The sequence below is a fragment of the Maylandia zebra genome, linkage group LG20 (genome assembly GCF_041146795.1).
Source record: "Maylandia zebra isolate NMK-2024a linkage group LG20, Mzebra_GT3a, whole genome shotgun sequence".
NCBI lineage: Eukaryota > Metazoa > Chordata > Actinopteri > Cichliformes > Cichlidae > Maylandia > Maylandia zebra.
In genome coordinates, this window is record NC_135186.1 from 5,982,912 (window position 1) to 6,000,455 (window position 17,544).

General features: G+C 42.1%; 1 protein-coding gene across 1 annotated transcript; it reads left to right on the top strand.

The window, feature by feature from the left end:
- Positions 1–458: 458 nt before the first annotated feature.
- Positions 459–12,880, top strand: pigt (phosphatidylinositol glycan anchor biosynthesis, class T). The gene is made up of 11 exons (XM_004554153.5): positions 459–904; positions 1,407–1,584; positions 2,470–2,597; positions 5,018–5,118; positions 5,263–5,437; positions 5,535–5,632; positions 5,859–6,015; positions 6,215–6,415; positions 11,255–11,420; positions 11,551–11,634; positions 11,770–12,880. The coding sequence occupies exons 1-11, from the start codon at positions 511–513 to the stop codon at positions 12,017–12,019; spliced, it is 1,932 nt and encodes a 643-aa protein (XP_004554210.1). The 5' UTR covers positions 459–510; the 3' UTR covers positions 12,020–12,880.
- The last annotated feature ends 4,664 nt before the right edge of the window (positions 12,881–17,544 follow it).

A 17,544-nucleotide genomic window follows, 5' to 3' on the forward strand; every position in this document is an offset into this window, starting at 1 on the left:
TTAATTGAGAATTTTCAGGCCTGTAATTGTTTAATTGGTTACAATTCACAAATTGACATATGACACATTATGTGCATTTACTGTAGTTTACATTTATCTATGGATTCATTTATTGTCTTCACATGGATATAAATATAATTTATCTAATCTACATATAAATTATAATTTGCCATACCGCTTCCATATCGCCTTCACATGTAACTGATCGCTTTTAAAATGTATTTCTTTATTTTATTTTAGAATTTGCTTAAAATAAATCAGAAACATATTACATATTAGCATGTATTATATATATATATATATATATATATATATATATATATATATATATATATATATATATATATATATATATAATTTATTTTTATGTTTTTATTTTTAAGAAAATATTTTGGCTTAAAACAAAGCAGCCTCGTGTCAGTGCCAAGAATGACTCCATATGGAAGCAGCTCATTGGCTGATTCTACTCATGACGCGTTAACGCGGAAGTCAACCACCGCCTCGAGAAAAATGGCTGCTCACAGGTGCAGCTGCTGGTCTTGGCTGCTTATTCTTTTTAGTTTGTCCGTGTTTGTTGTCGCAGACATTCATGAAACGACGCCAGTTAATGACCACCACGGTGGGGTTGACCATAATGCACAAACAGCGGAACAAACGGCTGACCAGCCCGCGGTGGAGGAGAGACGGTGGGAAGCAACCGAGGTTAAAGAAGCCGCTACGGTTGATGCTGCAGCCGACATTCAGGGCACTTCTGCACCTGAAACAGTGGTACCTTCGTCGGTACCACAGCCTAAAGACGACTTCCAAGAAGAGCTGGTCATCAGACCTCTGCACTCCGGAGATATTTATGCCAGCTTCCAGTTCCGCACCCTGTGGGACACAGACTTCATGAGAGAAAACAAAGGTAAGCTAACTGCTAGTAGGGAGATAACACTCTGTTAGGCACGAATAAGAAAATACACACATGTAAATGTTTTATCTTCTTATAGAAGTAACTTTTGAATATACTTGAGTCTGTCGAATAGCTGACAGAAAAGCTGTAAATGTATAAAATGATAAGCATTTAAATGTTTCGGAATGAGGGTTCATTTTTTGCTTCTCGATGCTCCTATAATCTGTCAGATTGAAACATTAAAAATACCACGTGATAGGGCATCTGCATTTTCCGTCAGTTGACTTTCTTTTATAAATCACCATATTTTTGTTCATTTATTGATATCCCCTTCCTGTTAAAATCTGCGTCTGTTCCTGTTTAGTTGGTTTCAGGAGTATTTATACATTATTGGAAATATTATACGAGTTTAATACACCCCACATTCATTCAATAAGATTTTCTTTCTCCTGTTCTCAAAATTACAACAATGTTTGGTCTTTCTAACTCTAAACCACGTTGTTGCATTTCTCAGTGTCCCACTACCGGCTTTTCCCCAAGTCTCTGGGCCAGGTCATCTCCAAGTTCTCAGTCAGAGAACTGCACATCTCTTTTACACAAGGTTACTGGAGGACCATGCAGTGGGGGCAACCCTTTATACCATCCCCACCTGGAGCTGAGCTCTGGGTCTGGTTCCAAGACTCAGTGACAGAGTGAGTACAACAGAGATGAAATGAATGTGTGGATTAATAAGGGGAGGGGAGACAGACCCGTACTTATATAGTGTTTTTGTACTCTGAGCATTTAAAGCCCCTTCTTACTATGAGCCTCATTCACTTATTCACAAACACATTCATTAACCTGCTTTCGTAAACATTTTTTCTATGCCTTAGCATTTTTAATCTACCATGCACACATGACACTCCAATGGTGGCATCAACGGCAACTAGGAGTTCAGTATGTGGACCAAGGATACATTGACATGCAGACTAGACAAGTAGAGGATTGAACCACCAACCTACCAGTTTTGCTCATCCATAACCGTCCTTGCTGTTTTTTGCTTTTGTGTTTTTCCTTTAGTTCTTATAATGACAGTGATGTTTCTCAAGCATTTGCCGAACTAGCAGACAGTTCAGGTAGTTTTTTTGCTGCAGTAAAAAGTTATGCAGTAAAATAACTCTCAGTAAAAACTGGCCATAAACTTGTTGCATTAAGACGGAGATAATCTGTCATCAGTCTGCGATTGAATTACATGCAATCTGTTTCAGATGATACATCAATTAAATGTGAATTTCATTGAATTTAATGCAAGTTTGCTCAGCTAACATAATCTCAGGATGGTGGTGCATGTGATGAACCCTCTTGTTCGTTATATTCCCAGAGTATCAATATTTGGTGACCCTGTATCGATACAATATCACCATACAAAGTATCGTAATGGTTTGCTGTATTGATTTTTTCCCCCCACCCATGTAAAACTGCCAGAAATTCTACTCCCACAACTTTTGACTACAGTTTGTTTTGATATAGTTGCTGCCTAACCTACCTTTGCTAAATCATGTTAACATTTCCACATGCCTTTTTTCTGCCTTTCCCAGTGTCGATGCTACATGGAAGGAGCTAACCAATGTTTTGTCAGGCATCTTCTGTGCATCACTGAACTTCATTGACTCCACCAACACTGTTCAGCCCAGTGCCTCCTTCAAACCCCTGGGACTAGGCAACGGTACAGTCAGTCTCCTTTTTGCATTTAGAGAAACATCTCTAGTAATGAACCTCTGCAAAAGCTAATTGTGTCATCAGCCACCATTGAACTGTCTAATATCACGTTATTATACAGAATTAGTGCTAGAGAAAATCCTCTTGCAGTAATCCTCTTCTCAACTTGTTCCATCACTGGTCAGTTATGATTCATACAACTTTAACAGCATCAGCTGCGATAAAGTGCTTCAGATTACTGGAGATCAGTCTGTCATTTTTACCTTGTGTCTGTCAGAGTCACAAACACTGTGGTAGCTTGAATATTTTGCTCAAAACTTTGTTAACCTCACTGATGACTGTTCAAAGTGCTCTTAGAGGAATTCTGAAAGGTTGGCAACCTCTAGGAAGATTCTCATTTGTTCCAAACGACCATGTGTAGCAAATTTCTTTCAATTTCAATTGAGTCTCAGAGATTTAGTGCAATAACCTTCTTCCTCATCTAACCTAGACATGTGCTCTGTTTTTAGTTTTGTTTTTTAAACTATTGTTTCTAGTAGAGCAGGGCGATATGGCCAAAAATATTAATCACGATATAGATTTGAAAATTTGCGATAACGATATAACTGACGATATAATTGATGCAAGACAAAATACAACTCCACAACTTTACTAGCGCAAAAAAACCCCCATCCATTTATTTTCACTTAAACAAGCAGCTGTTTTTTATGTGCATTAAAGCTTTATAAAAAATTTAACAGTGCAAATGCAAATTCCCTGTTGAAAGTTTAACCAAAAGGCATTTCCAGTAGAAATGGGCTGACATATCCTGAGCATAACCATGTATAATATCCACTGAAGTTAAAAAGAGATGCTTTGCAACATTAAACTGCAGTGTGCCAAATAAAAAAGTCAAATACGTATTTTTCGGACCATAAGGTGCACGGGATTATAAGACACATTAAGCAAAACAAAGCAGTCAGATAAATCAAACTTTATTCAACTCATCTTCTTCTTCCTCCACTTCTGTACCATTGATTCATTAATGCTGTATTCTATCACAGCTGCTCTATTCCCATGTTGTTGCAGTATGTTAACGACTAACCTTCTATTGTGGATGGATTATCTCAGTTGTTCTCCTGACTGAAGTTTGGTCCGTTTACAGCATCCTGCCATGCGATTGCATTTGTCTCTAACCATCAGGAACCTTCACGAGTGGAAAAGTGTTAGCGTTCATCCTCCAGCTTCACTGTTTATGTTATGCTAACATAGCTGTGTCGCTAGCGATCACCTAGCACATCATTAAATACCACCTAGCCCAACTTCAGTAACCTTACAAACCTCACTGCTGTTTAGTTTCCTGTCTTCATTTATGTTGGAAGTGATAGCAGAGCTGTACGTTTGAATTTTTTCAGAAATCTCTCAGTCAGAACATGCTATATCATGCTTAGGTAACTAGCAAAACTAGCGAGCTAACTTCCGCTAACTTCCTGCTAACTTCTAACTCCGTTAAATGTAATAAATTCTGTTTTCATGGATGCCTGGATGTTAAACTTCATAGTTACACCTGGTAAAGCAGCAATTCTGATCATTTTATTAAAGATGAAAGAATTTAGACAGTTTTTAACTCTTAGTGATGCTGCAGTGTTCGTTTGACTTTGGGACCTGAAGGGAGCGGAGTTTAGGACACAGATTACTCCCAGATTTACGAGCACCTTAGTCCGACAAATACGGCAAAAACGACGGCCCGCTTCCATGTTCTACAAAAAAAATGTGCTTTGGTGGGTATCTGATGGACAAACGCCAAACCAGTTCCACACCACTGAAGTTGCACCATTTTTTACAAACCAATTGTGGTTCATCCGTTTCACTCAACGATCCGCTTTCTCCCTTCTCATTCTCTGTTGCCGCCATGCTTTTTCTGCCATGTGCGAAAACAAAGGCACTGCGCATGCGCGTTTTACCCATATTCTATCGCGATATTTTATTTTCTTATCGTTGCCTAGCATTGTACCGGTATTACTGTCAACGGTATAATATGGCCCAGCCCTAGTTTCTAGTGATTTTACACCTCATGTTACTGCAAATGGTCGACTTTACAGGTGATATGATTGTCAGGCTTGTCAGGTGTGCTGCACCCCGTTAGAAACTTGGTTTAGTTGTGTTTTTTTGTTGTTGTTGTTGTTGTTTGGGAATAAGTAAACAGATGAACACTTTTTACACAGGTCCTGTTTGCATTAAAGAAACCTTTTGCAATAAAATGAGTGCTTTACCTGTACTCAGGTGCCTCTTTTTTTTAATATATATATTAGATTTTATTTGGGCATGTGATATTCTTATTCTGAGGTGCATGTTAGACAGTTGAATACCCATTACAGCACTGCAGATGCCCCAGGACTCACTGTACTGCATATGCAATATTTGTGTGTGTGTGTGTGTGTGTTAAAGTGACAGACCACAGCTTCCTTCGCTATGCCACCCTCCCACGAGAAATTGTTTGCACAGAGAATTTGACACCCTGGAAGAAACTCTTGCCATGTGGATCCAAGGTAAATGTCCCTCTCTCTTTCTCTCTCTTTCCCCCCCCCCCCCCCCCCCTTTTACATGTGCATTTTTCTTCCTAAAAAAAGCGCGGGACATCAATGCCATCTGTTAGCGTATTAAGTTTTCTCCTCACTATGTTTTCCGAACAGGCTGGTCTCGCTGTCCTTTTGAAGTCAGAGAAACTCTTCCACAGCAGTTTTCATTCCCAGGCAGTGCACATCAGGTCCGTGTGTCAGGACTGGCAGTGCAAAACCACATCCTGGGAGCTGAGACAGACGTTGAATTCAGTCTTTGACCTGCACAACTCTGGACAGACCAAACGAGGTGAGCGAAAGCACGTTTTTTTTTGTTCTCTGTCCCATATTTGGGTTTTGGTAACATTCCCCTGGCTTTTGTTAATTCAAGCTGTCTCTTCCCTCAGAGTGGTCTTTGTTCAAGATGTTCTCTCGGACCCTGACAGAAGCTTGTCCGTTGGCCTCCTCCAGTAAATTATATATCGACATCACAGACAACCCTCAGGTTAGCTTTTCCTTTAATATAAAATATGCAAATCTAAATCATTAGATAATTCAAACCTTAGAATACAAAACATCGAATTGTGACAGCTATATGAACATGGAGGTGTTGCTGATCTAGTGGATTATCTGTTGATAAACGGCACTACTTGTATGTATAGATAATGTCAAATTTATTATTGAAGCTCTGTAAGAGTTATGATTGGAACAAACCTGTTTTTATTTTGCAGGGGGAGCAGTTTGAGCTCAGCCCAGCCACTTCCCTGCTGAGCCAGGCAGTGGTGCTGGGAGACAGACGGACCTTCTCTGTGTACGATCTGACCCAAGAAACCACCTTTGGCACTGTGCGCTCCCTCAACCTGCTGATTCGATGGAAGTCCAATGAGGGTGAGCCAGAAGAGTAGAGACTGTATAATGTATAAAGCTGTGTATAATAGTCAGAATATTGTCTTGAAGAATGTATGATGAAACAAGAACAAGATAATAAAATGCACACACTTCACACAATTTTAAGGCATTTTTTTGATTGTCACATTTGTTTTACACCCAGTGAATTATTAAAATCAGTCTGACTTTCTGTCCTCAGGTGAAATGCTGCGTCCCTTGCTCCATGCTGAGCGTTATGTGGCTGGATACGGGCTGCAGACAGGAGAGATTCACACATTAATGTACAACAACCACCCATATAGGTCTTTCCCTGTACTGCTGCTGGACTCGGTACCTTGGTATCTTCGTCTCTACATCCACACGCTCAGTGTGACGAGCAAGGGAAAGGACAACAAGCCCAGTGAGTATTTTTAGAAAGCAGTAAAGGATGTGTGCACTGTTCATTTGCAATCAGAATAATAAATTTACATTGTCCCAAAAACAATTTTCCTTTGAAAGATGACCAATATCCTGTACAGTGAGTACACAGTGTAGTACAGGATATTGGTCCGGTACAATGTCCTTAACTTCACTTAAGTCCACTGTGGAAATAAGAATATCATGGAGCAGCTGACTTATGAATTATTAATTCAATCAAAAATGTATGTCTTATATGGCCTTCACATGTACAGTTTGGTCCACATATGAGCCTCATCCATCCATCCATCTTCATCCGCTTTATCCGGGGCCGAGTCGCGGGGGTAGGAGCCTAAGCAGAGAAGCCCAGACCTCCCTCTCCCCAGCCACCTCCTCCAGCTTATCCGGGGGAACACCAAGGCGTTACTAAGCCAGCCGAGAGATATAATCTCTCCAGCGTGTCCTGGGTCTGCCCCGGGGCCTCCTCCCGGTGGGACATGCCTGGAACACCAACCCCAGGAGGCACCCAGGAGGCATCCTTGTCAGATGCCCGAACCACCTCAGCTGGCTCCTTTCGATGTGGAGGAGCAGCAGCTCTACTCTGAGTCCCTCCTGGATAGCCGAACTTCTCACCCTATCTCTAAGGGAGAGGCCAGCCACCCTTCGGAGGAAGCTAATTTCCGCCGCTTGTATCCGTGATCTCGTTCTTTCGGTCACCACCCACAGCTCGTGGCCATAGGTGAGGGTAGGGACGTAGATTGACCGGTAAATTGAGAGCTTCGCTTTTACAATCAGCTCCCTCTTCACCACGACGGACCGGTGCAGCGTCCGCATCACTGCAGCCTCCGCACCAATCCGTCTGTCGATCTCCGGCTCCCTTCTCCCATCACTCGCGAACAAGACCCCGAGGTACTTGACCTCCTCCACTTGGGGCAGGAACTCATCCCCGAGTGGGCACTCCACCCTTTTCCGGCTGAGAACCATGGCCTCAGATTTGGAGGTGCTGATCCTCATTCCCGCTGCTTTACACTCGGCTGCGAACCGTTGCAGTGCGAGCTGGAGGCCTTCACCCGATGAAGCCAACAGAACCACATCATCCGCGAAAAGCAGAGATGAGATTCTGAGGCCACCGAAGTGAAAGCCCTCCGCCACTTGGCTGCGCCTAGAAATCCTGTCCATAAAAATTATGAACAGAATCGGTGACAAAGGGCAGTCCTGGCGGAGCCCATCACCCACCAGGTGCGAACCAAGCTCTTGCAACGGTTGTATAGGGATCGAATGGCCTGTAGCAATTGGCCAGACACCCCATACTCCCGCAGCACCTCCCATAGGACACCCCGAGGGACACGGTCAAATGCCTTCTCCAAGTCCACAAAACACATGTAGACTGGTTGGGCAAACTCCCATGCACCCTCAAGTATCCTTGAGGGGCTAAAGAGCTGGTCCAGTGTTCCGCGACCAGAACGAAAACCGCATTGTTCCTCCTGTATCCGAGGTTTGACTAGCAGACTAACTCTCCTTTCCAGCACCCTGGCATAGACTTTCCCAGGGAGGCTGAGGAGTGTGATCCCCCTGTAGTTGGAACACACCCTCCAGTCCCCCTTCTTAAAGATGGGGACCACCACCCCGGTCTGCCACTCCAGGGGTACTGCCCCTGATTTCCACGCAACATTGTAGAGGCGTGTCAACCAGGACAGCCCTAAAACGTCCAGAGCCTTCAGGACCTCTGGGCGGACCTCATCAATACCAGGGGCTCTGCCACCAAGGAGTTGTTTAACTGCCTCAGTGACCTCGCCTCCAGAAATTGGCGGGTCATTCCCCTCATCCCCAGACTTTGCTTCCTCCTCGGAAGACATGTCAGTGGGATTAAGGAGGTCCTCGAAGTATTCCTTCCACCGCCTGACAATTTTGTCAGTCGAAGTCATCAGCGCTCCGCCAGCACTATACACAGTGCAGGTAGAGCACCGCTTTCCCCTGCTGAGATGCCTGACAGTTTGCCAGAATCTCTTCAAGGCAGTCCGAAAGTCTTTTTCCATGGCCTCTACGAACTCCGTCCACACCTGAGTTTTTGCTTCAGCCACTGCCCGAGCCGCATTCCGCTTGGCCTGTCGATACCTGTCGGCTGCCTCCGGAGTCCCACAGAGTCAATGTCCCCAGTCTCCCTCGGAATGCTGTTGAAGCTCTGCCGGAGGTGTGCGTTGAAGATCTCGCGGACTGGGGCCTCTGCTAGACGTTCCCAGCACACCCTCACTACGCGTTTAGGTGTACCAGGTCTGTCCAGCATCCTCCCCCACCACCTGATCCAACTCACCACCAGGTGGTGATCAGTTGACAGCTCAACCCCTCTCTTTACCCGAGTGTTCAGAACATATGGTCGCAGGTCTGGTGATACGATTACAAAATCAATCATCGACCTGCGGCCTAGAGCATCCTGGTGCCACGTGCACTTATGGGCACTCTTATGTTCGAACAAGGCGTTCATTATGGCCAAAGTGTGATTTGCACAGAAGTCCAATAACAAAACACCACTCGGGTTCAGATCAGAGAGGCCGTTCCTCCCAATCACGCCCCTCCAGGTCTCGCTGTCATTACCCACGTGAGCATTGAAGTTTCCCAGCAGGACAACAGAGTCTCCAGGTGGAGCACCTTCCAGCACCCCACCCAGGGACTCTAAGAAGGCAGGGTACTCTGAACTGCTGCTCGGCGCATAAGTGCAGATGACAGTCAGGACCCGTTACCCGACCCTAAGGTGCAGGGAACAAACCCTCTCATCCACCGGGGAAAACCCCAACGTACCGGCAGCAAGCCGAGGGGATATTAGAATACCCACCCCAGCCCGCCGCCTCTCACCAGGGGCAACTCCAGACTGAGAGTCCAGCCCCTCTCCAGGAGACTGGTTCCAGAGCCCAAGCCATGCGTAGAGGTGAGCCCGACTAGATCTAGCCGGTACCTCTCAACCTCACGCGCTAACTCAGGCTCCTTCCCCACCAGAGAGGTGACATTCCATGTCCCAATTGCCAGTCTTGGCAGCCGGGGATCAGTCCGCCAGGGCCTCCGCTCCTGGCCGCTGCCCGGCACACAATGGACCCGACCCCTCCTGCGGGTGGTGGGCCTGCGGGAGGATGGGCCCATGTCCCCTTTTCGGGCTGTGCCCGGCTGGGCCCCATGGACTAAGGCCCGGCCACCAGACACTCGCCCGTCGGGCACCCTCCCCGGGCCTGGCTCCAGGGCGGGGCCCCGGTAACCCTATCCCGGGCAGGGTAAACTGTTCCCTCAATGTTTTCTTCATAAGGGTCTTCTGAATCGCTCTTTGTCTGGTCCCTCACCCAGGACCAATTTGCCACAGGAGACCCTACCAGGGGGCAAAAGCCCCCAGACAACATCGACCTTGGGATCCCTGGGACACACAAACCCCTCCACCACGATAAGGTCGCGATTCACGGAGAGGACCTCAACCAGTCTACAAAAAAATCTTATTAGCCTTTGCGCTGTTTAGCATTAGCATATCACAAATTCAACTAGAAGACTATCACTCAGCCATCTCCCCGCAACCTATTTAACAAGCCTGCTTTGGTAGAATAGATCTGATATAAAGGTAAAGCAATACATCTTTATTTTTTTGTTTCTATGTCTGCAAGTCTTACTGGGACTGTTTCATGGATCTGAATATGACCACTGGATCATTTCTTAGGAGGTTTAATTAAATAAAAGAAGAAAAGTAGATCTTACATCATGTTGTTTAGTTGATTCTTGCAGCTTTGTCTATTGCCATGAAACACCTGCACATAAAAATGAAAGTTGCACTTACAGCTCAAAGAAACAGTCCATGAGTGCATCTTTTCAGTTTAGTGGCTTTCTGAAGGTGCTGTCCCCTGCCTCTGACCCCCATACCTTGATTCAAACATCAACATGATGATGCTAATTATGTTCTTTTAAAAGCACAAATTGCCAGTGGCAAATGAATACACAGCCTTCTCTTTACACTTTGTAGAGGTGCACGATAGTCAGACTCCCACTTGAGCTGAACTTGTGTGCCTTCAACTTGATTTCATTTTCATTTTTGTTGCCTTCTGTTAGTTAGCTTAAATGTCCTGTGGACATGTGAGCATCTTTGCAGGCTTTGATTTTTGATGTTGACTTCTTCAACGATGGATATTATTATTCAGTCTTTTACTTAACCCTGTAAAATCTGAACCATGAAATAATTGCCAGAAAAATCTAATTTTCTTGAAGCTGGAGTTTTTATTGAACCTGTCATGAATTATGAGTTTTGACTTGTATGATTTTTGCTACACCAGCATTTCTGTGCAATTTATTGATGACTATTCATCTTCAGCAAAAATGTGTAAAGGGTTTAAGGTTAAAGAAATCACACTAATGATGTAAAGGTCTCAAAAACTCATGTTTCAAATATGATACATTTGACCTTACAGGGGTAAGTCGGTCATGCTGTTCACAGCCCACTGTAAGATACTTGACTTCCCACATTAACCCACAGGAATGGTTAGTAAGGGTTCATGCAGCTGCCTCTTTTTGCCACAAGGTGGAGAACATGAGTCATGTTTTCTGTAAGAAACAGTTATCAAATACATATGTTGGTGTTCATTTCTAACTTGAATAACATGCTGTTATTGATTAAATATTGTCCCATTATGTAATTTATATAAACCAGTGATCTGTGTCTAAACTAGGGATTCACTGACTGTAAAAACTCTGGGTTGATAGCTGTTTAAAATACAATTTTCTTGACAGCAGATGCCAGAGCCTTTGTGTTTGTGCAGTTCTAGTTTGAACATTTAATCAGTGTATTATTGGTCACTTGTTTTTTTTCTTCCTCTGCTAGGCTACATCCACTACGAGCCATCTAAGGACCGTGTGAAGCCCCACCTGCTGGAGATGCTGATCCAGCTTCCTCCAAACTCTGTGACTGAGGTTACAGTGCAGTTTGAGAGGGCTCTGCTCAAATGGACTGAATACCCACCCGATCCCAACCACGGTTTCTATGTCGGGTATGCACGTAGGATTGCATGTGTGACATGTGTTGCTTCTCAAATGATTTTTGCTTTTTATTTTTTAGGATTTTAAATTAATTTCAGACTTTTATTGTCTAAAGTCCTTGTCCTTGTCTTTAACATTTAGATCTTCAGTTATTAGTTCTCTTGTACCAAGCACTGTCGCCATGCATACAAACAGCACTCGGGAACGACCACTTTTCAGCAGCTTGTAAGTACACAGCCCCATCTCCCACCCACCTTGATGAAAATGACATTTATTGTGTTTTATTCACGGACTGTTTGAGTTTCTGCACAGACACGTTTATCTAGAAAATGGGATGATCAAATTTTCCTCTCTCACCAGTTTTCCCTGTAAAGAAGAGTCCAGCTACTTTGTCCGCATCTACACAGAGCCTCTGCTTGTCAATCTGCCCACTCCAGACTTCAGCATGCCTTACAATGTCATCTGCCTCACATGCACTGTAGTGGCTGTGGGCTACGGCTCTCTATACAACTTACTAACGCGGAGCTTCCAGATCGAAGAGCCCAACCCAGGACTGGCCAAGCGGATCGCTAACGTCATCCGAAGGATGAGGGGCGTCCCGCCACTCTGAGGCTTTGTGAGCATGCCAAGTGGCATCTTTTAGAAAGGAAGTTTTCCTTTTGTTGAACTACTGGAAAATATATAATATACAGGGAAGAACTGGGACAAATACTGCTATGAATGTTTTAAAACCTGTCAACTTGAGGATTTTGTTGTTGAATTGAATAAGATGGATACATTTGTGTTTTAAAGCAATTTCTTGCTGCCTAAGGACAAAAAAAGTAGACGGGAAGTTGAAGATTTGTTCTTGTTTGATAAATATGAGGAACCAAAGCTGAGCAATGGGCTGCAGTGTTTTAATACCCCTTCGTTTTGGGGGATTTGGGGTAGGGTTTTTTTTTTTGTTTGTTTGTTTGTTTTCTGGATTTTTAAAACTATAACCCATTACAACATAATGCCACACTGTCATTAAGGCATACTGATACTTTGAGGAAACAGTGATTTCATATCTCACTGCACTCTGAAGCCTCTGGACTCAGAAATATAATCGCTTTTGGTCTCTAAGTGGTCTTAAGACTTATTTGGCATCTCCGCCACTATGAGATACACCAAGTCAAAGTCACTTCAGGATGTCCTAACGTTTTTCTTTTTAGGCTGCTTATCTTAATTGAAACTTCATTCATGACAGCGCATTAAAAACTCTAAAACTCATTCCAGTATGATGTCGTATATTGTGTGAAACGAATTCTAAAAAGTATAGACTTAAAAGTGATAAAATGAACTTTTTTCATGTTTCTACACAGGATATCAATCATTGTCAAGTAAAACCGAGCTGCCCTTTACCAAATATTTATTTGGCACTGATTTTGGTTACAGTTTTGAATGTTGAATGCAATTGTCTGAGCATAATAAAAACCTTTTATTTGTTGAATTATTAAGTCATCAGTTTTAAGCACTTTCGTTGTCTTACAACAAATACACTATGGACAAAACTACAGAGCCACACTTCCTCTTCTCTAAATTCAGGTGCTTTCACTCCTGTTGCTGCAGGTAACAGCCAAGCAGTCTGCTTTTATTTGTTAAAGGTTGTTCTAAAGAGCTCACTAAATTTGAGTATGGTAGTGTAATAGGATGCCACCACCGCAACAAGTCAGTTCATGAAATTTTTTCCCTCTTAAGATATTTAATGATCAGGTGAAGTGGTGATATAGCAAAGTGGAGGCATCTAGGAGCCACAACAACTTGGCCACAACTTGTTGGACATGTAGATCTTCAGAGGGGTTTCACCAAGGGCTGAGGTGATACAGTCTAAAAGTCACCAAAACTGCTGACTCAACTGCAGAACTCCAAACACCGCTGGGATTAACATCAGCACTAAAACTGTGCCTGGAGCTTTGTGGTCCTGGGTTCTATGGCTGAGCAGCTCCTGTAGATGTTAAATACTAAATAAAATACTGCCATGCATTTACTTTTGTTTAAGCCTTTTACACACATTTTTGTTTGTTTTCCTTCCTAGAAAAATATTTCTGTAAAACAGTGAGCTCCATTTGAATATTTGACTATGTTCTGTATTGTTATTACTGTCACTGCCTTTTCAATAAACTGCCAAACATCATTTTTCAAATTACTAGACATGAAAGTTCCCAACTCTAAATTAAACAGGAGTTGGAACATTATTACTTCCTATTGAGTGCCCACATTTTTGTGTAAACATAGTTGGCCTCACTGATGACAGACTCTGAAGGAACAAACACAGAGGTCTCTCTGTATTTGCCAGGTCAGCAGTTCTTACCCCTGTGTGTTTGCCAACAGTGTGGAACAAAAACAAAGCGAAAAGCAGCTTTCCACATGTAGAATTTGATGTTCATATGTGATCTGCTACAAACTGCAAGTTTTCTCCTCGGACATGATATAGTAAAGGAACTTGTCACTGATTGTTGCAACTTTCTTTGGTCAAACTAGTAATTTATAAAAAAAAAAACTAAAATGTTCTTTAAATAACAAACAGCAAAATACATTTTGAGACACAAGTGTGCAACAATGCTGAAAACTAAGAACGTTTTCATTGTCCATCTGAATCATTTTGTGTTCTGCCAGGAAACACTTTCCATTCTTGCTACATTTCATCATTTGTTTTTGCAGGGAAACGGACTCAAAAAACCCGACAGGCTTGTGAATTCCAGGATCTATTAAAAACACATTTATAGCAAGGTTATACAGGATTGGGCTATTTTTATTGGTCATACAAAAACAACAAAAACAATGCATCATACTCTAAGGCTTTAATTAGAAATGGAACAGATATACTGTTTTTCACACTGAAGTAAGAATACACGCGGTAAAAAAAAAGAGGACAAGGAATAAATGCAAACAGGCCACTTTTTCTTTGTGGGAAAAATGTGTCCGTTTAAAAAGGAGAGATGTTTAATGTAGATGATGGACTTCCTTAGCAGGGCTCACTGCATGCATGACCACAGGTAGTCCTGCAGCACTTTTGATCTCCTGGACACTGACCATCGTGATAGCAGTACTCAGCACACATGGGGGTGGTCTCAGGCAGGGGGCAGCCGCCAGGCTTCACTGATCACAGCGAAGTCAAAAAAATATGATTAGTTATAAAATACCTTTAAACACTTGGGATGTACATGGGGGTGTTTTCTACTTTGTTGATCTCTCACCTACGTACGGTGCCATGCACTCATGTCCACACCCGTTGGAGCAGCACTTTTCCTTGTCGGGGCAGTCACTGTCATTAGAGCAAAATTCAGCACACCGTCCGTAGCCCAGGCGCCTGCGAGGACACACTCCTGGCTTTACTGAAAGAAAAGAGAAATCAGTATAGACAAAGAGATAGAACGGGAGAGTGTGGTACACGGGCCTTTTGACTGACTTTTAGACAGCTGAGACTTGAAAGAAAAGAGCAGAAAAGCATTACGGATCAGCCGTGCCAAAGGAGACATGAGTTATGATTTTGAGTGGTTACCAATTTGGTTGCTAAACAAACAATCACGCGCATTTCAAAAAGAATCCGTAAGCAGTCAGATAATGCGTTGAAGAAATTTGAGTCAAAAGAAACTTGCCTGTTATTTTGCAACAAGCGCTCGCTGAAAGAACAGTGTCAAAGTGCGCTAATGCGCAAAATGCTAAAACCAATGCGCAAATTGTCCACCAGTGTTTGTCCATGTTCACTTCTTGCTCAAAACATGTACTGCTGTGTGCAAAAAATACTGTACACTAGTCCATAGCCACATGCTGAGCAGGCCACTTAGAGGATGCTGGGTCCTTGTGCCTGTAGAGTTACAGATAAAATATGGCATGTACTGTGGTATGAATCTTCTAATGTTGTTTACATGTTAGTAATAAAACTAGACAGCTGAAAAATGTTATGATGAACAATAGTTTTCGTCATGTGACCTAATTTTACCTTCACTTTATTTTAGTGCTTCCAGCAAATGAATCAATTTCTCCTCCAACAGTATCTGACATGTGCGAAGCGGTTTATTTTCTTTTTAACCAGTGAACCAGCCCGCATTTCCATCTAGCATTATTAGACTCCATAGACAAAAAAACAAAAACAATATGCGGTTGGATTATTTACACACTTCAGAAACAAATTTGATACAATAGATCAGATGAGGAGTTTTAAAGTAATTTCAGAGTTGTTTTTTTTTTTAAAGAGACTGGCACCAGTTTGTGAAGTTAAATGAATTCTTGCTCATATATTAGAGAAGGAAGTTATGCTTCTGGTGTCCCCCAGGGGTCAGTGTTGGGCCCTAGATTGTTTAAATCACACATCAATTACATACATAAGGTGTCCACAATATTAATAATGATTCTGTTTAAGACTAATAATTTATGCTCTGATGATGATTTACAGCATTTACTGGATGAGATGACTTTATGACTCTACAAAATAACTATTGTTTAGCGTGTTAGCTTAAGGGTGATGTGGAGGATGGCCTCTCTGTTCAGTTTAGTTGGGTGTGTGCTTGGCGTGTACACCACTGTGCAGACCACACAGTCCATTGCAGAATATTTTACTTCCCACAGAAATTCTACAAGAAGTGTTGGTAAGTCTCAAGCAGCTACTTCTTCTTTTCTCCACAAGGTGGAGAACATGTCTTAGTCTTCCAATCTAACTTGTTTATTAGTTTTTGTTCCAACATTACATGCTGTCATTGACTGAATATTGTCACATAGTATCATATTTATGTAAATTAGTAGGCTGTGCTAAAACTAGGGATGCACTGATAAAATGAAATGATAAACAAAGTAAAGAATAAATAAATGAAGATTTGGCTTGATAAAAACAAATCATTACATTTGATTAAAACTGAAATATTTTTTATTTGGAAATAGGACTGAAAGATGTCAACGATTGATTTTAACTGGTTGTTTCAACAGAGCTTTCCAAATTGAGTGTGTGAAATCCTACATATGGCCACTCTGACAAACTCATTTTTCTGCAGTTTTTGTGTGCTCACAAACTGTGAAATGTTCATGCTATTTACTTCTGAGTTTCCGCTTTTAGCACTTAAATTCCTCCCCTGCACAGAATGGGGAGCAATAATGGAAACAGCCGTGTGTTTTGCTTTAGCAGCAGGTATCATTTATACAAATCTATGACATTGTTAAACATCCTCAGCACAAAATTACCCTTAATAATGTTGGATGCTGTTAACTGCTGCCAATTACAGAAGAAAAAATGTTACATTTGCTTTGAATGTGTTAATAATGTATTTTATCTGTGGTGTAAAGGTGCACCATAGTCAGTCTCCCACTTAAGCTTTCTTTCTTGTTGCCTCCTATTAATTAGCTTGTTAGCTTGAGGCTGCTGTGGAGGAGGGCGCACAGCTTGACGGGCCAAAATCCATATCACTCACAGCCTAATTTAAGATACTTTACTTCCCAGAGGAATCACACGAGAACGGTATAGTAAGGGTTGATGCCGCTGCTTCCTTTCACCACAAAGTGACGAACATGAGTCATGTTTTCTGTAAGAAAGGAGGTTGTCAGATACATATTTTCGTGTTCCTATCTTGACTTGTTTCTTAGCTTATGCTCAAACGTTATATGCGACTATAAATGGAATATCATCATATTATATCTGTTTATGTAAACCAATGGGCAGTGTCTAAACCAGGCATGCACTGACTATAAAAACTCGATAGCTGTGCTTAAAATACCATTTTTGTTGATAGCAGTGTTGGTGTTTTTATTTTATTTTTATTTTTGCAGCTCTAGTTTGAACATAGATTTGTTTTCTGGAAGTTTGAAACTGTAACTCCATTAAATCATAGTGCATGATGTTACTGTGAGGAAACTGTAATAAAATACAAATCAGGTTGTTCTGATTTGATATCTCACTGCCCTCTGAAGCCTCTGAGCTCACATGGAGAGATTATTGCTTCTTTTCAATCTCCCTACTAGGAACAATCAGATACAGAGATAAATTATGTCAGAGTGAATTCAACATGGTTTCTTTTTTGTTTTTAAATGCAAACTTTGTCCAAAACACGATACCCAAATACTCTCACAAACAAACAAATACAAAGAAAGATACCTAAAAGTAATGAATATTATCTTTAATGGGAC